Raw genomic sequence first — 26,960 nt, forward strand, 5'->3', positions numbered from 1 at the left:
ATCTACTACTGCCTTTTGTACTATTTTCTAAACTTAAAAATATCTTTAGTTTCATTTCATTTTGTCCATTTTTTAAATTTTTATCCTTATGTCCCTTTATTGTGCTTTCCTGAGATCTAGTATGCTCCTTGGGATCCTTGCAATTTCATCTGCATTTTTGCTCAATTAAAAAAATATTTGCTCTTATTTCATTTCTCCTGATAACTTGCCATCTCTTCCCAGATTTCCTACATTTCTGCTTCGTGTTCTCCTTTCATAGAGAATAAAGGTTTTCCCAACTCTAAGTAAATGTATGGTGCAATTTTGGGTCACAATTTTCATGTGCTCTATAGGACATTTTTCTAACGAGTGACTTTCTTTGTCACTTAAAAGTTTTGCTGTTGCTGTTACTTTCTTTTGTATTTTTCATCATAAAATAAGTTGGATTTTTCCTGAAGCACCTATTTACTGGTGTGGAGATGCTTCACAGTCCAGAGACTCCTCCTTCAATGCCATATAGAGAAAAAAGTTGGTTCCTGTACATATGCCTCTGTGTGCATGTAGCTCTGCTTTATCAAACCAGGTATTTCTGTCACTAATCCTGGCATTATAAACAAGAGATTTCGATTCTGAACTTCAAGGTGAACACCTCACTCAGTAAGTATATTTTAAGCTCACAGCTTCCTCCCCTTCTCAGATGCTTTTGATAGCCCTTAAATAAAATTTAGAGCCTATGTATTATGTCTTTTGGTTCACTGAAAATGGGAAATTGAGACATTTTTTCCCTTCTTACTTTTTAAATGACTTATAAGAGGGGAAAGATGCAGACTTATGCAGCTATATTCATGCTGAAAGTCTTATTATAAATTGTGGATGCTTGTTAATCTACCACTGTTTGTCTTTGAGAAGGTGGTGAGTCTCAATACTGCAACTCATAGTAGCAATCCTGATGACTTCTCCTTACAGTATAATGTAGAGAAAAATTAGAGGTAAGCTCCTTGTTAGTCAATAGAGAAATAATAAAGTAAACTCAAGTACATATGTAACGTGTATTACATACCACTGAGAATCACTCTCAAAAGAATATACACACATGTATTTCTAGTGGGAAAACAGTAACATGTTAAGGGAAAATATATAATTATATCTACAGTATGATTCCATTGAAAGTACTGTAATTTTACATGTTTCTATAAATTACATTTACAGCAAAAGAAATGGTATAGTTTCTTTAGTTTGCTTGTTGCTAATTTTCTATTTCTTTTTATACCTTTCTGAATTTTCAAAATTTTCTTGGGAAACCCATAACTGATTATTTATTACTTCTGCCTTCCAAAAGCACGTAACTACAGGGCAGCTGGTGATTATTTTCATTCAACAAATATTTCCTAAAATAAGTATTTTTATAAACTTATACATGGCAATAATACTAATATAGCATAATATGTAATTCAAAATTTATTCAGATTGTTTTTAATCAGAAAGACATAGATTCTAACCCTACAGTTGCCATTTACTAGCTCTTTTGAGTTGTTTAAATTCCCTAAGCTTATGTATCCTCATATGTAAAATGGGTTTATTACATATATATGGGAGATTCTGTAACAATAAAACGAGCTTTAGTGTCTACCTAGAACAGAGTAATCAATAAATGTGGCTATAAATATTCCAACTACTAAACAGTAATTATAATACTGTAATTATTACAGAAATTCCTTGTGTTTCTTTCCCATGGATATCTAGATAGCTTCATTGGTAAACACTTATAAAATATGTTCTTGTTATGCTTAGTATATAATATATAAATTATACATCATTTCTATTGTATATTACAAATCCACACACTAACAGTAGATAGCTATTAAAAAGAAAAATATATTTCTGGTGAGTTTTCAGAAACTTCATTGTCAAACAGTATTATAAACAAAACATCTGGGACACAGAACAAGATGAGCTTACAGTATAAAGTATTATCAAATAGTTACTGATAATCATTCATACATTAAGAGTAAATGGACCTACCAACAACTGTAAATGATAACAAGTACTTTCGGTTGGGATATGGGGTAGCTACCAAGAAAGCATGGGGGCACAAAATGAAGTAACCAAATACTGAAATCAGGCAACAACTGAACACACAATTTTACATCAGTGTCAAAAAAACCCCACATGCGTGTGTGTATATATGTATATGTATGTGTGTATATATATATATATATATATATATGGAAAAGCAATGTGTATGGTTTATTCAAAAACATATAGATAAGTATGTCAAAAGAAAAATCATATAAAAGAGAAACAGGTAGCCAGAGTGTAGAAGACTTTGAATTCCAAAGAAAGAATTTAGAGTACTCCAGAGGTGGTAAAGCCTTGAAGATAGAAGAGTGACTAAATTCAACTTTAATTTCCTTTTTTGAAAAAGAAACACTGACACAAAGTGAACTGAGAGATGAACGGAACATGATGACAGAGTAAAAACTCTGTCCCGGTAACTCTTCCAATGCCCTTTGTCTGGCCCATTTCCTCTTACTAAGAATATCCTCCCACCCCCCTTTCCTCTATCTGTGACATACTCATTCTTCAAGATCTAGTTTAAGTATCCCTTTTCTCTGGGAAGTCTTTCCAAACCATTTCATCCCTTAGACTAGTTTCCCCTTAATTCTGAAGTATTTCATGTATTCACTCATTCAATAACATTTAACCTCACACATTAATAGTGAGATTATTATTTTTTTTATGTGCCCCAGGCATGAACCAGTTCTGGCCACCAATGCAGGCAACAAGCTAGGATGAACTAAGGACTATACAACTGCTTTGCCCCTGATTGATATAAGAGCAACACCACCAATCAGGTGTGTCCTCGCCCATTGCCAGGGGGTGTGAGATTATTTTTTAAATGGCAACGTTTATCAAAAAATGCAAATATCCCTTTGACTTAATAACTCACTTTTATGAAGCTATTACTGAAATCGTGACATAAATATATTTGTACAAAGATGTTCATTGCAGTCCTATAATAGCACACACACACAAAGAGCCTAAATATTAATCAATAGAGGTACATTTAATATAAATCATGGCCTAATTGGTGTGGCTAGGTTGGCTGGGCATTATTTTGCAGAGCAAAAGGTTGCCAGTTCAATTCCTGGTCAGGGCACATGCCTGGGTTGTGGTTTCGGACCCCGTCAGGTCATGTATGAGAGGCAACCGATAGATGCTTCTTTCTCACACTGGTGCTTCTCTCCCTCTCTGTCTTTCCCTTCCTCCCTCTCTAAAACATATACATATATTTACATAAATAAATCATGGTACATTCATATAATGGGCTATTCTGCAACTGTAAAAAAAGGAGATAATTTTACATTTATATTGATATAGAAAAATGCCCTGGATATATTTCAGTAAAAACTTAATTTACAAATTAATACATATGGTGTGGTTTTTTTGAGTAAATAAAGTTATGTGTATTTATATACACATGCATTAAAAAATTCAAAAGTAAACACACAAAGCTAAGAGTTATTTGGGGGATAAGACAGGTGAAGAGGAAAGAACTGACTTCATTTTATGTACTTCTGTATTCATTAATTCACTTCTCAATCATTAAAAAAAAATATGAGACTACCAGGTACTTATGATTTATACCATTCACCTGGCACTTACACGTTAAATATCTTTTAAGGAAATATATTATGTTCCTGTTTAACCCCACTGAACCATAAAATATCTTGAAGGCAAAGTTCTTACTTTCCCACAGGAACCACAACACCCTAGAACTGAATGTTTATAGGTGCACATGTATATGAAAAGTATTTTAAAAAAGAAATGAATAGGTTCACATCTAATTTATGATAGTGGTAGTTTCTGAGAACAGTCAAAGTGAGGAGGAGAATGAGTAAGTTTTAGTTCAATAATTAATATTTTACCTCTAAAGTGTTTTTCATAAAAACTCATGTATGATATTGTTTGTATGTTAGATAAGGTGCCATTTTTTCTTCCATCCTGTCATTTGCATTAACTTTATTAGCACCTATTAAGTCAATTTCTTGATCATTCTTCAGTGATTTTTTAATATTTCTTTAGTCCTTGCTTAGGAAAAAGTACTTTTCTCCTAATTCTTTTATGGTTTAAAAAAACTACTGAGTTCTTATTTGGCGAACATTATGCTAAGCAAAATAAGCCAGTTGCAGAAAAATGAATAAATGCTAAATGATTCTACTTACATGACGTATCTAAAATAGTCAAATTTATAGAGGTAGAGCAGAATGGTGGTTGCCAGAGGCTGGGGCGGGCAGGGGGATGGGGCAATGGGTAGTTGTTATTTAATGGGCATAAAGATCCAGTTATGCAATATAAGTTCTCAAGATCTGACATACAATATATCACCTACAGGTAACAATTTTACTCTTAAATACTGTACTGAAATGTACTCTTTTAAATGTTTAAGTACATTTAAATACATTTAAACTAAGTATACTCTTAAAAATTTGTTAAAAGAGATCTCATGTTAAATATTCTTAGTACAACAGAAAAAATTTTTAAATGCTGAACTCTTTAATCACTCAGAATGTATTTCTTGGTACTGAAGAAAAGTAGGAAACTAACTGAATGTTTTTGCAAATGAATAATTGATAGTCACAATTATCACTCCTTGACTGGTAAATTATTTCCTCATTGCTCTGAAATACCACCCTTATCATAATTGGACACTTAAATTCACAGTGGAAAAGAACTTTGCTTTACCTCTTCAAAAACATTAACCAGTTTTTAAGCATCTGAAATCAGTTACCCAGGGAATCTATCATCAACATGGTTCACCTTATACTGTATAACTTTATTTTCAACCACTCACAGCTAAAACAAATCAAATAAATCAAAAAGAAACAAACTGTAATTTTACTTGCATATTCTTTTTTAGTAAGACAAGTATACTAAAAATTTTTTTTGGTTTAGTTTAAATAAGGTTACAAAAACTTTTATAGGTTCAACCAATCACTAAACAGAAAAATAGAATGATAAAAAATTTTTGTAACAAGAACAGATAACTGATTGGGAGTCAAGAGACCTGGGTTCTAATTCCAACCATTCACCTTGAGTAAGTGAATAAACCTCAAGACTACAGTTCTAGTTCCAACATTCTATAATTTCTAATTATCATCTCTAAGATAATTAAAATATCTAATACTAATAACCAAAAAAGATAAAGTACATAGTTTTCCTTAGTGATCGATTTTAGAATTAACTAGATATTCTCTATATGGTCGAAATTGCCATACTCATAATTTAAATTAATTTTCTCCAGCTATCTTCTGAGCATAATGAAAAATAACTGAGCAACATTTTTCTTTTAATAATTACTTTCAACCATGTGAAAGGTTTGTTCATCCTTTAGCTTGTCCCCCTTTAGAATATAATACTTAAAACTTTCTAATAGGTATATTTGCCCAACTATTTTAACATTTTACAAGTCTTACTGCTACAATACAATATCATGTGTTTACATGGGCACACACTCTTAAGATGATTCATTTAACTACAGTCCATATTGTTTGCTGCTATACTTAGTTCAATGGTTAAACATTTCTACGTGATTGCTCATTTTTCTTGTTATTTCTACAAAGATTAAAGCACATTTGCTTTTTTTTTAACTGACTATTCAAAGTAATTTGACTTTCATTCTTAGTTTCTCTGGTACTTAGCCTCGTACCATTTTTTAAAAATTATTATCTATGATCTTAGTTTTTCAGGTAACTAATCTCATACCATTTAAAAAATCTATGCAGTTAATACACTCAGTCACTTAAATTAGTAACTATATGAACAAAACCACGTCTAGGGTACTTGAAGGGAAACGGAAACAACCATTTACTAAATGCCTATTTGCAAATGGTTAGCACTATTTTTATAAGTTGTAGCTTCCACATAACACAACTTAAAAAATTTCTGCCAACTGTTACAACACCGATATGACTACTTCAAAAAAGAATACTAAAAGCTTTATTTATATATGGTTATGTTGCTCTTGTTCCCTATTCAGCTACCAAAAGTCACTGTTTCAGAAAAAATACTTTAAATATACTTGTAATCAGTTCTTCATAAAGCTATCCAGGATTACTATCCAGAATCTACACTTAAAGACTCATTTGCCCTAAGCCATATCAGTAGTCCCTATTTTAAAAACAAAATGTGAAAACCAAACAGTTCACCCCTTCATAAGGCTTTTGTGTACTTTCTAATAGAAAAATGCTTGTTTCCATTTGGTTTAGGTTCATAAAGATTCTGTAAGATGATCGGAAGACTAGTTGAGTGTGACATGAATTAACTTCAAATCTAATCACTAAATTTAAGCTACGAAAGCCCAAACTTTTTTGAAAATCATTGCTAGGTTCTTATTATTCCCAAGCACAAGAGAATCCACAATCTAAACTGTCTCAGATATAGTATATTAGAAGGGGACAGGTGTATTTTCTTTATTGATAACGCTGAAACAATTTCCTTTAACAATCTGTTTCAACTTAATAAATTGAGTTATTAATTTCTTTAGAATTCTAGTTTTATGAAAAGGAAAATATCCCCATATAACATCAAATAGACCTGAGTCCATACCATACCAAGATACAGAAGAAAGAGCCACCTGTTGTAATCAAGTAAATTTCTTTTTTCTAATTATCCAGTTTTTTGCACACTGAATTTCCATCTCCTATCATTCAGCCAGGCATGTAATTAAAATACTGTTTGTACTTACTACCATTGTGTATTGTCACAAACTTATCCTAGAAAGAAATATTGGCTCAAAGTTCAAATATCAAATTTTGTTTTTAATTCTGATTTTTTGACCATCAATTATTCTTGTTACCTGTAAGTTATAGTGCCACTTATTATCCTAAAATTACCGTGAATACAAACTAAAAATTACCATAAATAAACACTTAAAACACAGTTAACATCAAAAAATGGAAAGTTTTAAACTTTTATTCAAACTTAAAAATGACCTATGTGGGGACCAAACCAAGAAATAATGAGTTTATATAATAACTAGAACTACTAAATTCTTTTAAAAAATACAAACCTCCCTCCTTCCAGATTTTACGTACCATTTGAAAAACAAAGAAATGTAGAAAGAGTAACAAAAAAAATCACCTTACCTCCGCCATCCCAAGAGTCTATGCTAACATTTCACTGAAAATTTTTAGATACTTCACAAAATCAAGAGTGCATATTCAGTTTCATTGTGTCTGTGTTATCAATGCATGTCTATGATCAATATGTGACATTTTTCTAGCCCTCTAAATTCACAGACCCTGTACAAGCTCATTACACACAGATCTCCCAGGTCAGTTTTCATAGCTTTCAAAATTTCAGCTAAGAGGTTCTTAAAATCAAATGACTCAGAAATAGAGGACAGGTTCCCTGTGAAATGTAGCAATAGAGATACTGAGACAGAATGAGAAAAATTCATAAAGAAGACCTGAGAATTACAATTACTTGGTAAGTGGGAATACAGATGCTATGAAGAAACTTTAAATTTTGTTTCATCTCTGCAACTGAGGAGTTAGATTCTAGCAACATATAATCTAACTTAGGTCTATACTCTTACTTTGTTTCTGGATATAAGTGCAAAACAGTGAATATAATGAAGGATGATACTGTGAAAACAAGATGAATGATCCCAACTCTGCAGGTAATTGCCTTCTCTAGGCACACATTTCTTTCTTAATCACTTATACGAACATGCTATAACTTAGCTTAATCTTTGGGCTGCAACAAGTTTCTAAGCATGGCACAAAGGTAATACAGCAAATGATTAAAGGGTACAACATATACCAGACACCAGGGTGGTTTAACTCATCATAACAACATTTCCCAGAAAACTCTAACAGAATGGTCTTGCAAGCAGCCTAAGAATAAGGTTACAAATCAACCAATCTTTGTCTGTCGCTCATCAGAAAACATGAAAATGATCAACCCATTATTTGCAATTCACCTTGATCTTAAAAGTTATTTAAAATTCAGCCTCTTTCAACTATAAGTTCTAAAAGGCAAGATGTATGTCTATATAGTAATACCTAACAAAATCAGATCTCACTGATTTATGCTGGTAACTCAAATGACACAGAAAGAGTTTTAGAGCATTTCAGTGTCACCATATTCAAAATCCTCTAATTTAGATGAAATTGAGACACCACTTTAGAAAAGAGGAAAAATGCCCCTGAAAACGCTTTTGCTCCTTATGTTCAAATTTACAGCAACATTTACTGAATGTGGCTGTGTGTTTAAGATGGAAAAGAAGGTGGCAGTCTCTTCCACAGTGCTTGTTATAGGCAAGAAAGAACAACTGTTAGCCCTAACACTGGACTGCTAAGTTCTGAAAGAGCACACATGAAATAATGAAATCTTACTCTTTTGGTATCTAAGGCTATCTATGTCATCGGTTGCAAGCAAGCAGTTTCTTAGGAAGAGTTTCATCTCTCATTCTCAGGGCATACTTGTATCATAGGGGATATAAGCCCACCACTTTAACACAAGCTTTCACTTGAGAAAAAATTTACTATGCTGTCAGAGGCACTTTTATATCTTCCTATACATTGCTAACTGATAGATCTGGGTCAAGGACTAGAAAAACAACTTGGAGGGCAAAATATACCCCAATTTTTCTGTGAAAGTTTTATAATTTTACAGTAATTTGAATGTAAGATAATAAAAAATAATCAAGATATGCAGAAAAACATAAATAAAATGATACAACCAACCACACAATAGCTAAATATTTTCCAAGAAGTTAAAAGGATAAGCTTAAACACAGCAGAAACAGGACTGCAAACTGAAATGAAGGAACAAAAATATTTATGACAGTAGCAAAAAGAAACAACAGGTTTTTGGGGAATGAAAGTTCAGAATCACATATTGAAGTCCAAGGTGTTTTATAAAATTCCTAAAAATAAAAGAGATTGTCCCCCTACTCAAAATAACCCAACCTATGATCTTTGGTAAAAATTAAAAAATATATGAAGCTGATGGGTAAACTTCCTAACACTGGACTGTTAAAGGATGCAAAAGTAGACATACCAAAATAGTTAAGAAAAACACCAATATTTGAAATAAAATCAGTTGTTTTAGCCACATAATCATGAAAAGCTATGCTAATATCTGTCTTACAGCTGTTTCATCTTTCATTTCTTGTAAAGTAAATGAAAAATTTGTCTTTGGCAAGAAATAAGCAATGGTAGAGAATGCAATGGTGTTAATGCATTCTATTCATTACATGATATATATAAATGCTCATAGCAATACTGTTCCTGACAGCCAAATACAAAAACAACTCTATGTCTATTAACTATAGAATGGATAACCTGTGATATTATACAGCAACAAAAATGAACAAAATATTGCTACAAGCAACATGGGTAGAACTCACATAAGAATACATACTGGGTGATTACATTTACATCAAGTTCAAAAACAGGTAAAACTAATCCAAGCTCTTAGAAAGACAGGGTTGGGGTTAGTGACTGGAAGGGTGGAGTATGCTGGTAGTGTTTTATTTCTTGATCTAGGTATTACTGGTTACACAGACATTTCACTTGGTGAAAAAGTCATAAAGCTATGTATACCAATGATTTGTGCACTTGTATACTTTCATTACAACCTAAGTTAAAAAAGACAAAATTTATTTCCACAATTTAAGCAACTATATATTTATATGTAGTACATACACAAATAGATACAGAAAAATTACATATAGCCTATTTCTAATTCAAATGATCACTACTAATTTAATGACCCATAATACTGGCAACTCCTACCTGCTTGAATTCTTTCTCTTCTCTCTATTCCAACCATTACCCAAAATCAGTCTTTTGGAAAAAAAAATGAAACTTTTAAGGAAAATTTTAGATTTGGAAGTAGACTAGGAAAAACAATAAAAATGTAAGGTAAGTGATTTCTGCAAAAATCTCCTACTTTCTCCCTCCCCTGAAATGCTTAATTTGCCTTTAAGGAAGTAGTCCTACCAAAAAGTCTCTGTCCGAATCACTAATTTCTCTTATCTTTTACTAGGCTTAAAATACCAAAACCTGACTAAGTAATCAGTTTCTTATAAATTCAAATGCATCTCAAAGGATTATGAAGATATCAGTCATTTGTACACAACTGTGAATTAGTTCTGTGGCTACTTTTAACATATAGATAACCTTCCAGGTGAAGAATGATGAATGACTCTACCATTTCTTTTACCATTTGATCACTCTGCCCAAAATATTAGATTTCAAAATACACTGTTTCACACATCCCTATTTCTTTCAAACAAGTCTTTCATCTTTCTCCTCTGCCATGATACAAACCTGGAATATGACTACTTTTCATTTGTTAAATTTTACTAACTTCAATTTTCCTTAAAGGCTGTTCTTTTTTCAAAAATATGTGATCAATTACATGTGAGGAAACAATTACTAGTGACATTTTATACTGTATACCAACACTGTCTATCTCAAAATGTAACAGGGGAATAAAAAAGTTATGCTCTTTTTTCCTCTTCCCCACTCCCTTTCTTCTAAAGTGTTAGCTCATGATAAAGCCATATCTTATATGTTATTACTATGTTACAGCCCATAGTATACTATGGGTGCAAAATCATACCTGAATATGAAAAAGAATTCTCAGAGCTAAATCCAAGCAGAGTTGGCAAACCAGCAAAGGCTAAACTGACTCAAGTCAGTTATCAATATACTGTACTAAAGAAACCAACACCATAGGCTGAACCCACTTAGCAGCCAGTTAATTTCACACTAAGGAAAAACTTTCAACAAAGATTTTGACACAATCCAAATCGACCATCTGGAAAATGAGTGTTGTGGTATACTACAGGAAAATAGTAAAACTAAGAGTATCACTGTCACCAGAAAAATAATTCAAAAATATAAATTGTTACTCCATTTCTATCATTAAATAATTTGAGCTTTGAGAAACTAGAGAAAACAGGCTCTCTTCAGAAAACAGATGAATGACACCTCTTCTCTCATGAAATGTGGAAGTATTCCTCAATGTTTTTTTAAGGCTTAGCCACCAATTGAGAAAATAGCATGTTTTTTTTCTCTTTGAAACAGTCACACGATTCTCCATCTGTTAGAAGGGCAGAATGTTTGACAATTGTAGTTTTAGAAATTGGGAGAGTAAGCAACTAACATATAAAACTTATATTTGCTTTAACATGCTATCTTATTTTGGGTGCTTTAAAATAAAAAACACAATTTATTCATTTTCAAAGTAAATAGTTTCTATATTTCCTTCAGCTAAAATAAATTATGTAAAGAAGTTAGTTGGTTTCATTTCCTCATTTTCTAAGGATTAAATTTAAGCACATATCTTGTATTAATTAAACACATACAAAAACCCCAAGCTATGTATGTAGATATCAAGTTATGGTGAGAAAAGAGTTAGTCCACAAACATGTCAAAATCACTGCTGAAATCTAATTCAACTCACTTTTTTCCCCTTTCTGAAACTGTCCAGTTTATGACTATGAGCTAAAATGACCTAACACCCTTTATTCATGACTTATGAGTAATTCAAGGGAAATCTACCCTTCTTTGTACAATGAGTGCTTAGTGATCTCATCAACAAGCTGGAAAAACATGCTGGCCAATCAGTGCAGTCTCTTCTGGAGACAAATCTATACGAGAGGTAAAATTATGATCAGAAGGTTAACTTAGAAAAAGTGAAACCAGATGATTTAACAATAAGGGCATAGACTACAGGATCAGTCTCCAACAGGATTGATGGGATGGGATAGGAGACGGATGTGCTTCAAGGGTTATTTCCTCCCCTGAAAGTGATGGAGACATTATGCCAAATATATTTCATTACCCCCCCCTTGTTTATGGAAAAACCAGGTGACATAAATCAGTTTTCAAATTCTTCTATGTTACTTACTATGCGTGTTCACTCTGTGTAATGTCCATCTTACGGAATTGTTAAGGGTTAAATGAGGTTAGTATATAAGAAAGTGTCTGGCACAGAAAGAGTGTGCCAGACACTTTCTTATACGTAAGCAGAAATAGTCAATGTTTATCATTATTTCATTTCTTCTGTTTCCTTATTCTTCCTTTGAAGAATATTTCAGTTCATCAGATTTAAGATTAGTGATTTACAAGTTACCTAGATTGCACTTTGGAGGATGCCAGAAACTCTTTAAAGACTATCTCTTGGATTTAGTTTTACATATAGCTGACTCAATTCCTTACTATTAACATTTAGAGAACTGCCATTTAATTGAGTAGCTACCATGTGCTGGACTTCACTTATCCTCACAATTTTTCCATAAGGCACATGTTATCATCCTCATTTAAAAGATAATCAAAGCTCCATGAGGTTATTGCTTGCTTCATATCAAACAGCTCTTTAGTGGTGTAGCCAGGATTAGAACCCAGGTCTAACTCTTGAGCTCCCTCCATCATACTACTCAAATATCTCATCCCTTGTATTTTACTTCTTAGGATTTTATTTTCAGAGGGTAACAACTGCATTTTGGGGGTACCTTACTATTAATCTCAATATTAACCACAGTTCTCTGGAAGATAAGGATGCATTTAAAAGGCTGGTAAATTAGTGAAATGGCAAGTCTAAAACAGAATAACCCCTCAGAGACCAATGGGACAAGATAGACACAATATAAGAGTAAGTTTTTAGTAATAAATGGGGAACAATAAGAGAACATAAATTGAAAAAACTCATTATTATAGATTATTTAATTTCAAAGTTTAAACAAATGAAAAATAATTAAAATATTCACTACCCTTGAATTATGCCAAATCTAAGTCCAGGGGTTCTCACTAAGAAGTCAAGATCTACAGTGGTTCTTCCCTTACCTGGTTTCCAAGCTTGCTGGCCTTTCCTTGGGTTTGTCAGAATTTCCAGTAAAGAAAGAGAAAAGTAGTACAGGGACACCCTTTGGCCTAATCAGAACTTGGACATGAGTATTGTCATTAGCCCATTTCTATTCCTCAAATATTTCTAAATTTTGAGGAAAGAGGCTCTCCCCCCACCCCCACCACATACATGGTAGCATCTTTTTTCTTACAGGATGTAAAGATTTTGAATATTTAGCCACCAGATCGGTGAATGGTAACCCACAGTACTTAATTCGTAAACAGAAAAAATCATTTTCCTTGTCCAGAACTCTTCTATCTAGAAAGTCTGCAGAAGTTCCTTATTACGTAAGAAGCAGGAAAATCTGAAGGTAAAAGATCATGGGCCAGAGCAATCCCACAGAAAGTATAATTAGCATACATGACTAGAACACTAAGGAGTTCCTTGGCTGCTGCATATTATAAATATGTAGTTCAATTAGGAATATTTTATATAATACTACACTACTGAATTATTTCCAAAAATTCAGTTAAAATAATCTTTAATTTCAGAATCATAGGTGATATTTTTATCACACAAATACAGATGGGATTTAAAGAGACTGATTAAATTTTTTACTCTCTACAATTATTTCAGACTAGAAATTAATAGCAAAATCCATGAATACAATGTGTTTATTAAGTCTCTTAAACTATAATCAGTTAAAAATTTCAGCACTTCAAAACAATCTTATGAATTTTCCAATAACTAGAACAAAAATGACACCTATTTTCAAAAACCTCCATATCAAGATTATTTTCAGATGTCAGATTTCATCCTTTATTAAAACACAGTAAATCAGAAATCAATAGTGATTGATTCCAGGTAGGAAAATCTGGTAGCTGAGGGTAAGTATATGCATTTATTACTTATTCAAAGTAATCAATTTTAACAATTAACAACTAAAAGTACTTAATACAAAGTACTCCTGCAGACTTGTAAATTTCCTCATACTTCTAGAAAAAAGACTACCAACCAACTAGGTATAGAGATAAATTAAGCAGAACAAGCTGCAAAAGCTAAAATCCTTTTAACATTTTAAAAGAAAAATATAAAATATTCAACCCCACACTACTTTCAGTTTCATTAACTCTGAAATACATTATCAAAGAGTCCTTATGTGAAACACAAAGTATTTTCCATTAGCTTAAAGTGGTATGTGAAATCCTAAACTAAGGAATTGAAATTAAATGACTAAAAAAAACAAATGATTACTGGACTCTTAGTGTAAGAAATTCTTCCCTATGGACGTCTTTGAAAAATCCTCATAAGATTACACTCTATAAAGATGTTTCTCTCTCCTTCAAACATTGACCATTACATGTAACTGTGTGTATGTGTGTGTTGTTTAAAGATATGTCAAGGAAGTTTTTAGACCAATCAACCTATTGGCAAAAAAGCAACTAAAAATCAGTTCTGACAGAATTTGTGCTTGAAAAATATACTATCTTGTAACTATTTTATTACCTCTAAAGAGCTGAAAGCCCTTCCTTTATGTAAAATAAATGTGATTTTTATATAGAGATTGAATTAACTTGTCTTAAAACAGTGAGTCACTTCTTCAATTCCCTACCTGGAAGGTTGTCCAATACACTATTATGTAATTGTATCCAAGACTCTAATGCAAGAATTACATACCCATCAAGAGTTAGTAAAACCACACACACACACACACACACACACACAATGTTAGCTGTAGTCCCTTAATTACCTTGTCAAAATTATGAAACCTAGCAAATTCTTAAACAAAACCTCCTATCCAAACTAGAAATAGTAGACACTTTGCATACTCCATAACACTTCTAAAATAAAAAGTATTCTTCTTGGCTAACTTCTGATCATTATGTGAACTGTACACTTAAAAATGTAATCACACCAATTTTCAAAGAATGACATTTTTATATAAAGCTAGCAAAAATATTATTTTTTTGTATTTCAGTTCATCTTTGTTTTCTTCATTCTGAGGCCATTTATTTGTTCCCTAAAAGATCCACAGCATTTTCCCTAAAGACTAATCAGCAAGTTCTTTTCCCCTCTGTGCCAACACAGAATCTCCAGAACAATTTCTACTAGTTGCAGCAAAGCAACAATTCTACAGTGAATTTGATTTAACATTTGGTCAGGTACACACTGAAATTGACTCATGAACACCTTAGTCAGCTTGTGGACATCAATGAAAAGAAAACTGACACTTTAGCATGTGACTACCAACAACCACCAAGTCAACTCACCTCAAAAGGAAACATATTAGTAGCTAATAATTTCAAACAAATGAAGAAAAGCGTCTAAGATAAAAGTACCTCAACAAAGTCTGAAATTACACACAAACTGTGTGAATGAGATAAAAAAAACCTTAGAAACATACAATGGGACTAAGTTAAGTTTGGCTGAAAGAATGGAATTCAGTGCTAATGTGAACAAATCAGTACATCTTGAAAAACCTTTACATCCAGCAACAAAATACTCTGCTAGGATCTCAATCCAGTGTCATTGTTTTCTCAAAAACAAATGAACAAAAAAAACTTGTCAATTCTCCTATTTATAGTGCCAATTCTGGAAGGAGACTTGAATATTATTTCAATGGAACACAAGAGGACCCTGACATGCAAACGTGAAAGGAAATAATAAAACTACAAACATTTTTATTTTTAAAAAATGGTAAATGTATCAAGGAATCATTAAAACATTATCAATACTGTTGCACAAGACCTCTACCTGGCTTGAAACATCACATTCTTTGAAGCGACATAGAGCAAACTGCATTCTCAAGGACTATCTGAAACAGTGACTGGTGAAAACCTTTTAAAGTATTTTTCAGATCATCATCTCCCTCTTCCATTTGTTAAGTATTTTGATGAAGTAAAACAATGGAACAGCTTTTAAGGAAAAAATGTGCAATTTAAAAAAGGCATTTAATCTCAATTACCTCAGTCAAAGGAGGTGTGACAATCAACGCATGTAAAATTAACCTTAATCCACCAACGAAAACACGCAAAATGTCTCCTAACAATTCCCCTCCTCCTAAAAACAACTACCGTACACGTAAATATGGTACTGACCTCCACCCCACTGAAAGCAGCTAATTAATAAAGAGAGTAGTTACGTTTGGAGACCAAGGTGCAACACCACACCTCAAAAAACCCCAAAATAAGCACATCGTCAAAGTAGAACTAAACATTATTTCTGCTAAAGCAAAAATCCAACCCCTGGGAGCCTCAGCCCTTAGACAATGGTGGTTACCAGACAGAGCTGCACAGTTGGGTCTAAATGACACATTTCACTAGGCCTTGGACACACACACACACACACACTTACACACACACACACTTACTTACACACACACACACACACACACACACACAAACACACCCACCCACCACGGGGTCGGTTGTAAGGGGCGTTTCAAACCCCGCCAGGAGATGGAGGATAGCAAGGCCGTCTGGGGGGTTCGCTAGGAGGGGGCAGGCGAGAGGGGTGTTGATAGAACGTTAAGGGTAACTGCACTGCACGCGCGGGAGGGGGCTGGAAATGGCCGATGGATTCTATATTTATTTATTTAAAGGTCTTCATTTAACGGGTCCTTCCAGGGGTTCTGTAACTAAAGCCAAACTGCGCAGCAAACATTGTGGGGTTTGGAGAGGAGTTGCTGCTCCCCCTACCCCGTGACTGGGTGGGTGGGGGGCGGGAGAACCAAGTTCCCCGGCCAACACCACGGACCACTCCGATTCCCCCTCTCCCCTCCTCCACAGGAAGGGGGAGGCTAACAGAGAAAAGGGGGAAAACAAGTTCCCCAGCCAACCCCACCGCCCGATCACTCCCAGTTGTTTCCCCCACCTACCCTCAGAAAGGGGGAGGCTATAAACCGTGGAAAGCAGCAAAAAGGGAAGAAATCCCACCCTTCGCTCCCCACCCCCCCGGCCACCAAGAGACTCCTGCGGGGTCCGTGAACGACGGGGTCCGAAGCCCAAGGGATGGGTGGGGGTAGAGGGTGCCGAGCCCCGAAACCAAACAAAGCGCGGCCTGAGCGAGAGCCCGGGCGAGTAGGGAAGCCGCGGCTTTTCCTGCCGGCCCGGCCCGAGTCGGGCTGACACTGCGGCACCCGGGGACCCGCCTCCGTTCAGCCTCCATCTCCCACCCTCGGGGCGTTCCGGCCGCCTCCCCGCGGGTCCCCAACGGGCGGGCGCCCGAGCCGACGGGCGGTGGGGAAGGAGCGCGGCCTTACCCCGCTCGCCGGCGTTGTTCCGCTCCTGGGGCAGCGGCGGAGGCGGCGGTGGTGGCGGCGGAGGCTGCTGCTGCTGCGGCGGCGGCGGAGGCTGCTGCTGCGGCTGCTGCTGCTGCTGGAGCGGCTGCTGGGGCGGCTGCGGCGGAGGCTGCTGCTGCTGCTGCACCGGGCGCGGCCGCGACACTCGCCTGGGTCTCCGGTTGGCGGCTCGGACGGAGTTCATTTGCCGGGCTGAGGTGGCGGCGTCGGCGGAGGGACACACACGCACACGCACAGCGAGCTCCGAAGCAGAAGGGGGTGGGGGGAAGGGGGGAGGAAGGAAAGGGAGCGAGGGGAAGGGGAGACGGTAAGGGTGGAGGGGCGAGGGAGCCCCCGAGTCCAGAGAAAGGCCCGCGGAGACAGAGACCGAGCGAGGCCGGGCGGGCGGGCCTGACGCACGGGGAAGGCCGAGGCCGCCGGGCGGGGCGGCCGCGAGGGACGGAGACAGAGAGACGGGCAGAGCGAGAGAAAGAAAGAAAGGGCGTCCGCCCGCCTAGGAATCCCGAGGCGAAGCGCGGCGTCGGCGGCTGAGAAGACAGACCCGGGTCCCGCCGACTCCCGAGCGGCGACTCCGGCGGCAGGGGTAGTGGGCGGGCGGGTGAGAAAGGGAGAAGGAGAAGAGAGGGAGAGAAGGGAGGGAGGGAGGGAGCAGGGGGCGCCCGGCTTCTTTTTTTTCCTCTTCCTCCCCCCCACACCCCGTGAAAGAGATTTCTGAGAGGAATTTTTTCTCTCTTTCTTCGGCCTCTTCTCTCTCCTCCCCCCCTTCTCTCCTCGGCGAAGGGGAAATGAGTGTGAAAGGAGGAGATGGGGGAAAAAGAGGCGTCGTCGTTCCTCCTCCTTAAAGGAACCTTTCCTCCTCCTCCTCCTCAGCTCCGTCGCCGCGGCTTCTGCTGCTGCTCCGTGGCAGGAGGAGCCATTGACACCACCGGAGCCTCCACTCGCCCAGTCGGTCCCTCCCCGTCGGGGGCTGGCCAGGGCCGCGGGGGAGGGCCACGGGGCGACGGGGGGAGGGCCACGGGGCCGTGGGGGGGAGGGGTGGGTGGGCGGGGAGGAGAGGGGCGGGGATTCCGGCCAAGAAGCCAATCGGAGGCACTTATACAACCTTCGGACCAATGGGGTCTTCCCTCTTATCGCGAAGTCCCTTCCTTCAACGCCCTGTTTCCTCTCGGGTTTCTTCCCTCCCCCGCTAAGGAGGGGGAAGAAGGAAAGGGGGAGTGTGGTGGGGCGGGTGATAATGGGGAGGTATCAGGGCATATAATAGAGCAGAGGGTGGGCGAAGGGAGCGCTAGTGCGTAGCGACGATTCTAGGAGAGGAGGTGCTCGGAGGAAAGGGCGGGGGCTGCTGATGTAATGGGGAGAAGTGATTAATCCTTCGGTTCGCCGTTTCAGCTTTCCCTCAACCCCCACCTGCACCCGATTTTTTAAGCGGAAAAAAAAAGTGGAGCGAAGGAGCCGTAACTTGGGTTTTCTGTGGTAGGTAGGTTCAAAGTCTGAGCTGTAGGGAGCGCTAGAGATTCTGTGCCCTTTAGCCGAGCTGAGGTATTTGCAAACCTTGGCGTTCCAGTTTGAGCATGGTAACAGAAGTTTGGAGACGATTTCTAATCGGAGTCAAGAGGAGTCGTCTGTGTCTTGGAAAGGTTTTGATTAACAGGCAGTTTGCTTTTTGGAGACGTAGCCTGTGTAATGTTCGGAGAAATATGTGACAAAAGGTGAGAAGTAAATGTGTTTGTTGATGCGATTAAAAATTGTTCTAGATCCCACAAACTCAAAGGAAAAGAAAAAAACCCCAAAGGAATTATCCTTTGTATCTGTATCTGGTCCCCTCAGCATAATCTCTCCTCAAAGGAAGCGTGTTTTTATTCCCTAGCTGTTGTGATGACCGAAAAATTACCCCAACTCAATTTTCTCTGCTGCCTGTTGTATCATTTTATGGACGTGGTAAAACTGGCAGTTTATCTGACTCCAGTTGTCCGATCTTTGGGTGATTTCTCTCTTTTTTGAATTTGATCAGTTTCTGCATAGGTTTGAGATAATTAAGCGGTTACAAAGTATGATAAAGTAAGCCTGGGAGGGAGTATTGTGGGAGGAAGGAGAGGAGATGTGAGCCTGTCCTGTGGGATGGCTGTGAATGTGGCCTAACACAAAGCCATAAATTTACTTAACACTTTTTTTTGTTCATCAGACTTCATTAGTGTTTGTGTATTTAATGTGTGGCCCAAGACCACTCTTCTTTCAATGTGGCCCAGACACGCCAAAAAGTTGGACTGTCCTGGGTGTTTGAGTCCCTAATTTGATATGTTACTCTAGGCCAATTACCTTAATGGACATGGAGAGGGGAGGCACCTTTTAATAAGGACAGACTTTGGACTATATAATCCTGTTTTCAATTTTTAAAACTTTTGTAATTTTCAAATAATGTCTCTTTGGTTCTGAAGATGGAGACTGCTTAGATCTAAGTTTCCTTCTCAAAAAGTATTTGAGGAGGAGGACTATTAGAAAACAATTGAGGAACTCTGGGTTTTTATGGTTGTTAGGTGCAGATGGGTACAGTTGTAGATGTGATCCAATTAAATGTAAGGGAGAAAAGGGAAAGTATACATATAAGTGGATTTAGAAAACTTTTACTTAATAAGCACCTATTGATTCCTTCTATTTATTACTATGTAAGGTTCTATAGGAAATACCAAAAAATAAAAAGGCAAAATCTCCATAATAAAGACTGTGTTTTGGTGTGACAGATTTACTTTATTAATTCACATGAAAGAAAGAAAACAGTACAAAGAAAACAGAGCTTGTTTTCTATAAATTTTAACCCAAGTCCCCACATTATCTAATTTTTTAAAAACATAAATGCTGACTCTTTTAGAGATTATTTTCCCACTTCACTCTCATTCCAAGATATGTATCAGGGGGCAAGGGTTGAGATGGAGTCTTTCACATCTTTGGCACCTTAGATTTCTAAGTCATTACGGCAGTTCTTTGGCATGCAGCTGTAAGGTGCCTTGTTTCAACAAAACCAATATATTAAGACAGTTTTCTGATAAGTGGAAGTAAAATGTCTTGAGAAAGGGAGTGCTTTTTTCTAATTCTCACGGTGACTGGTGGGTTGGTAGCAGCCCTGAGGGATGGGGAAACTTACGGCATGAAGGATGGGCCCCAGTCAATTGTGCCAGTCCCTGTGTTGTCCAATGGCATGGGATGGCTGGTATGGTCTGAAAACTGGTAAAACTAGTCATTTCTGCCCTTTACAGATGTCACACTGATTCTTCTGCTGAAGTCCATACCTGAGCCATTTGCCCTATACACTGCAAGCCTCTGTACTGACCCCAGATCTCTGCAGGTCCATTGATTCTCACTGCACCACTATGCCTTCCAATGAGACATATGGGAAGTTCTGGATTCCCTGCACACCACATGTAAGCCTTGATAAGATAGGAGCATTATTCTTCCTACATCATATTGAGCATGCTTTCAAGCTGAAAGGAGAGGGAACTCACAAGCATATGCAGGGAAGCAAACCACTATGCCCAGTTTTTTTGGAATTCCCCTTATCTTGGTGTACATTTCAACTATATACCTCCAATTCTGCTTTTTACCTTGAGAAAGATGGGAAGTAAACTGGGTTTGATAGCTCTTTCATGTCCCCTTTTTTTCTTTCCATCATGCCTCAGGACTATAAGAGATGGATTTTTCTTGTTCTGGTACTATGTCAACATTCCTTATATACCATATCCTTCTTATTTTTGTTAGGGCATCTGCTCTCTGCTCCCTTTCTTGGAACCATGGTGGCTTGATGGAGTGCTTGAGATATTAATTTAACAGTAGTGGAACATCTATTGGGAGATACTTAAAAATACTGTTCTATCTCCATACTACTAACTGGTTTCTGCCTATTCTTAGTTTATCTTACTAGAGTATATGTTAGAGTAGTCTTTGTGCAAAAGTGTTCAAAGCCATCTTAACTTAGAATTGTGGAACTTAAGAGTTGTTAGAACAGGCATTGGAGATCATTTAATTCTCATTTCTGTATTTGACAGACTGGAGAACTAAACTTCAAAGAGCCGAGGTGACAAAACCAAATCCCATAACTATTTAGTAGCAAAGTTACTGCCTCCCAGTCCAGTGCCCTTTCTATTCACAAGTGTTATAGACTCTTAATTCTTCTAGTGAAAATCCAAAATATTCCAGATGGTTTTATTCATCGCCAAGTCCACCTGTGTTAGCAAGTAATCCTGTAAATTAGCTGTCATAGAATTTATGTGTGAGAGAAAACAGAAGAAAACCTTAAAGGGGATTTTTATTTGGGGTAGGCGTCTCCCAGAATGATTTCAGTGTGTACTTTGCATAATTTCAGAGGACTAAATTCCCTTAGGGTTTGCTCTCTCTTCAAGAACATTTGTGTTTGTTTTTCTCAACTAATTACTGGTGCTTAACAGGTTCATGTACTTAAAATTATTTGTTTATAAAACCTATCACAATAGGAGTGTGGAAAAAATAAGCCCTTTAATCATTTTAATACCTGGCAGGTGATATTTACTGTGATTTTTAAATGATAATTTTTTACAGTTTCAAAGATCCAGCTTCCCTTTCCTCTGTCATTCCATCATCTAGTCCCAAGTTGTCAGCACTCAGTCAGTTACATAAGACACCTCAAAGCTGCTCACTCCTTTTATGTCATTTAGGAAGTTAGTTTGATCTGAATATGGTTTTCCTGAAGGAATAACCAGCTCTGTTTAAAATATCCTTGTTAGAGTATGAATGACTTATCTCACTAAGCTGCAAGAATTCATTCCTCAGTACATACTCAGATAATATTTTATCAGTTAGGTAGTGAAAATTAACTTGGAACTAAGGATTTAAATTTAATGTATATGTGGGAAAACCTGGTAAGCACATAGTTCAATGATACTCATAATAGAGGTTATCTTTAAAGAATTATGGAATTGAACTTTAATACCCTTCCCTGTTGAATAATAGTCATATAGCACTATTAAAATAAATTAATTATGTTCAAGATACAGCATGGGCTATGATAGATAGCTGTAAACTTTACTTTTGCTTTTTAAAGGCAGAACCCAATTTCTAAGCATTTTGAGGGGATTGGGCCAAACAAACAAAGAAGCTTATTATATTGTGGAAAAACTGGTAGGTGAACAGAAGTATGGCCAGGTATCAGTGTGGAAGACCAAGAGGGAGCTCTGCCACTTACTGGCTGGCTGACTTGGGGCAAGTTACTTAGTCTCTCTGTGCTACAGTTTCTGCATCTATAAAATGGGGGTGATGATAGTTCTAGTTTAATGGGATTTTTGTGATGTTTAAGTAAATTAATACCTATAAAATGCTTAGAACAGTGCTTGGTGCATAGTAGGCACTCAGTAAACTGTTACCCATGATTATTATTGCCATTGGTATTATTTCAGTCCTTATTTGATTATCAAAGTTACACAGACATTATATGTAAAGAAGCAGGTATGGCTTTTGTTATAAAGAAATATGCCTAGAAAATGAGTGGTATTTGAAAAATCTTAAGAAGGTACAGGGAAGACAACACCAAAGGAAAGAGGCAGAACAACAATAGTTAGAGATCAGGCATGGGCTGAAACTGAAGGGAAAAGGCCTCTTATGCAGGAGTTCTCCACTCAAGCCATACAGGGTGGACAAAAGTAGGCTTACAGTTGTAAGTATGTGAAACACAGTTTATTTTTGTATTTTATTTATTAATAATTGTATTATTTTAATTGTATTAGTATTGTTACTATTTCATATCCTTGTGATTTATCTTTTAGATAATGATGGCTGGTAATTTAACCAACAACCAACGAAAGTGGATACTTAAACAAAACCTGCTTTTGCTCACCCTTGTATCTAAGCTGAGGATCTTGTGGCAGATGCAAAATACACTGATATTTTTTCATTATGGGAACCTCTCAAGGGAGAGTCTAAGGAGTAGGTCAGGAAACAAATTCATAGGCTGAGAAAGAAAGAGAAGGAAAGAATGAAAGAGGAAAAAAAGTAGCAGGTTGAAATTTAAGAACTCACTTGGGCCTCCTTGAAAGGAACAGGAATGACAGAAAGATATAATACAGGAGTAGAGAAAGAAATGGCAGAAAGTAATACATGAAGTAGCAGAAGTTACTGAATGACTGACGAATTCAAAAGCTAAAGGAAGTGGAGTTTTAGGGGAGGATGTAGTAGACCCCTCTCTGATCCTGAGATTATGGCCTTTGGAAGCATCCATAAAGCTTCAGATCCATAAAGCTTCAGATTCAAGCTTTCTTGAATGTGTCTATTCAAGAAATCTGTTGAGTGATAATCCAACTAAGATACATTTCAGGAAAAAGGATCTTGGAAGCAAGGTTAGTAGATGTAAGAAGTTTTAGAGGAGGAAAGAGTGACAGCAGGTATGTCATAAAGTTTTAAAAGTTTTGCATTCCTCACAGAGATGGACAAATACCCAGAAGAGATCAGCTGCAAGGCTATAGGTATGGACTGCTGTGCCATGGAGTGCTGTGTTCATATGTGGAAAAGGAAGCTCTATGACTTGACAGAGACCAGGCTCATTTTAACACTGGGCTGGCTTCCAGACCTGAAACACCAGACTCAAAAGGGCAATGGGAATAGAAATGTTCAAAACATGGGAAAGATACCAAAAGAAAGAAGATTTGGATGTAATCTAGATGTTCGAGATACTACCACTGAAAACCTGCTCATGTCTTTTTGTACCTAATTGGGCATTATGCCTATTTTTGAATTAATCTCTGGCAAAAGTGAGGGGATTCCTCTTAGACCAATCAGACTTGCCTCTGTAGCTTCAGATGTGGTCAGGTGGATGGAGGAAATATGGTTCTCTAGAAAAAAATTAGTTTTGGGGGGCACAAAGAGCAATATGTTTTATAGGAAGTCAACTATGTCCTTATACAAAGTCATTATGTCCTATGCCATGGTTAACCTCTTGGTGGGAAGTTTGTCCCCTATGAATTTAAATTTACAGAGTTGGAAAACATGCTATATTAGACATCCTGGCAAGGCTGAAACAAACAAACAAAAATATGCTTTCTTTTCCTCTTGTGTTCCCTGTGCATTATTCCTTCCCCCAGATAACACCAGTTCTGTTGCAGTCTTTGATACGGTCTGCATACTGGGCTCTCAGAACATCATTTTGTTTGCAAAATGCTGTTACTGCAGGACTCATATTGCTTCAACATTTATGTTATACTAGAGATTGGGGTGGATTGCTTCAATTTTGAAGGTACCGAAGTGCTTCATTGTATTGGGAGAAGGCTCAAGGTGCAATGGCTGCTGAAGGAACCCAGACCTCAGGGCATTTGAAGGAGAATTTTCTGACAGAGACTGAGAAAAAAAGGAAACTGGGGAGAAGAGCAATTGGACTTTAAGGTCTTTGGAGTTTATAGTAGCTCAAATTCATCTTGAACTTGGGAAGGGCTTTAACAGTGGGAAGGGCTTCATGTTCCATTTTCAGCAATTCTTTGTGTTTTATTTGGGGTTTTTAAGAAGTTATCTCCTTTGTTGAACAATTTTGGACAACGTGACTAGATTTCAGGTGGAAAATAAACTGGGGAGTGACTATTTGGCCTAGGTTGCAGTGTGGCCTTAAAGTTAAATTAATGACGTGCTATGACCTGTTACAGAAAGTCTTAGAAGACCAGCTTACCTGTGACTCTCAGTGGTGCCAGAAAGTTACAGTGAGGAGCAGGGATATCAACTAAGGGACTCAATAATCTTTCCTAGTTGGACAACCTTGGCTGTTAAAGAGAAAATAAATAATGCTATATGTGTGTGCATGTGCACGTGTGCGTGTGTGTGTGTGTGTGTGTGGTTTGGAGGGGGTATGGGTTTAGCTTCTCTCCCTGCGTTTCTGCTGGAGCTCGTGAAGGGGGCAACATCCACCCAAGCTTCTATCTATATTTACTCTCTTATTAGATCCTCCTCATAGAAGAAGAGACTAATCTGGTTAGAGGCTCTAGAGGCTCGCTAGAGAGAGATTATGACATTGAAAGACACTTAATTTTCATTTCTTATAGGTTCTAACACCTGCTTTTTCATTTCCTACCCTTAGGAGAGCAGGCTGTTTTGCACGTATTCTCTCCATGTCATAAGCAAAGGGAGAGGTTGGGTGGAGGTTAGGGTTAGTCTTCCCCCCTCTCTCTGTTCCTAACTCCATGGGTCTGGCAGGCCAACATTGTACTGGCACCTACTCAGGTAAGTGGTTTTAAGCTCAGCTGTTAATACATCTCTATATGAGTCTTATTCTTAACTTCACTCTTACTGTTCTGTCCTCTGGCACACTTGAGTGCGTCACAGGATTTAGATTTGGGGCTAGAAAGCAAGAAGCCTCACCTAGACGTCCTGGCCACCACCCAGTCTTGACCCAAGCTTCACTTTAAGCTTGGACATTTGCTTAGTTACTAATAAAATGCTGCTGTGGTTCTCTTTGGGGCATAGATACAGGTGTGTATGTTCCCCAGGTAAGCTGGTCAGGATTTGGGTTTGGAATTTTCCAAATTTATAACACCATTGTTTAGGGACATACACTCAGTTTCTACATTTTAAAGCCATGACCATGTCTTAAAAGAGGTTGTCTAGCTCAGATATTCCCAAAAGAAAAATGAAGAAAGGACAATAACTTAAGAAGAAAGAACTCTTTTTGTGATGTATAAACCAGAAGAAAACTTGTAAGTATATTTTGAGTAAGATTTTATAGATGTAATTTACTTCTCTGTTTAGTGACTAATGATTGCTATTCAAGGAATAAGTGATGTAAAAAGTGTGAAATGAAAGTTCCAAATAAGTGGAAATATTGTTATATTCATCTATGTAATAAACTATTTTAATTATGAAAATCTATATACTTTTTTAAATAAAAATGAGTTTTTCTCTGCCCTCAGCTTTTTAAAGAATATTGGTTTGAAGGAGTGCCAGATTACTGCTTTTCTCAGGGCTCTCACATGACTTCAGCCAATCCTTTCTCAGTTTTTCACTCTATTATTTACCTAATGTTGCTTAATTTGTGCCCTCCACTGCCCAGTCCTCAATTCCATGGCTCCTTCTGAGAAGATAAACTATTGCAAGGAGTGGTGGGGGTAGAGAGGAGGACACCGGTAGAATCTGAGAAGATGAGAAGATCCACTAACACATCTGCTGGTGTGGCCAGATCAGAACACTGACACCACCAGACACTGGTGAGGATGTGGGGCAACAGGAACTCTCATTTGTTGCTGGTGGGCATAAAATGGTACAGCCACTTTGGAAGACAGTTTGGAGATTTTTTACAAAACTAAACATACTCTTATCATATAATTCAGCAATCACACCCCTTGGTATTTACCCGAAGGAGTTGAAAACTTATGTCCATGCAAAAACCTGCGCATGGAAGTTTATAGCAGCTTTATACATAATTGCCAAAGTCCAGAAACAACTAAGGTGTCCTTTAATAGGTGAATGAATAAAGTGTGGTACAATAAATAATGAATATTTTTAGCACTAAATATGGAGTGAATAAAGTGTGATACAATAAATAGTAGTGGATATTAATTAATAATGGAATATTATTGAATAGCCATGAAAAGACGTAGAGGAAACTTAAATGCATGTTACTAAGTGAAAGCGAATCCGAAAAGGCTGCAATACTATATGAGTCCAACTATATGACATTCTGGAAAAAGTAAAATTATGACAACAGTAAAAAGATCAGTGGTTGCCAGGCGTTAGGGTGGAGGAGGGATGAATAGTCAGAGCACTAAAGATTTCTAGGGGAGTGAAACTATTTTGAAGGATACCATAATAGTGGATTCAT

General features: G+C 37.3%; 1 protein-coding gene and 1 pseudogene across 3 annotated transcripts in view; both read right to left on the reverse strand.

Moving 5' to 3' along the window:
• Window positions 1-18,112, reverse strand: part of FBXO11 (F-box protein 11) — a 95,094-nt gene extending 76,982 nt beyond the window's left edge. For 2 of the 3 annotated variants that reach the window (XM_037047841.1, XM_037047840.1), the window contains exon 1: window positions 17,108-18,112. In XM_037047841.1, the coding sequence (XP_036903736.1) occupies window positions 17,108-17,330 (223 nt within the window). In that variant the 5' untranslated portion in view covers window positions 17,331-18,112. The remainder of the gene's footprint in view (window positions 1-17,107) is intronic. The other variant, XM_037047842.1, reaches the window with a different exon arrangement.
• LOC118989029 (uncharacterized) lies at window positions 2,717-2,861 on the reverse strand (annotated as a pseudogene).
• Window positions 18,113-26,960: the final 8,848 nt, after the last annotated feature.

This window comes from Sturnira hondurensis, unplaced genomic scaffold (genome assembly GCF_014824575.4).
Source record: "Sturnira hondurensis isolate 20B ecotype Veracruz unplaced genomic scaffold, ASM1482457v3 Scaffold0006413, whole genome shotgun sequence".
Taxonomy (NCBI): Eukaryota; Metazoa; Chordata; class Mammalia; order Chiroptera; family Phyllostomidae; genus Sturnira; species Sturnira hondurensis.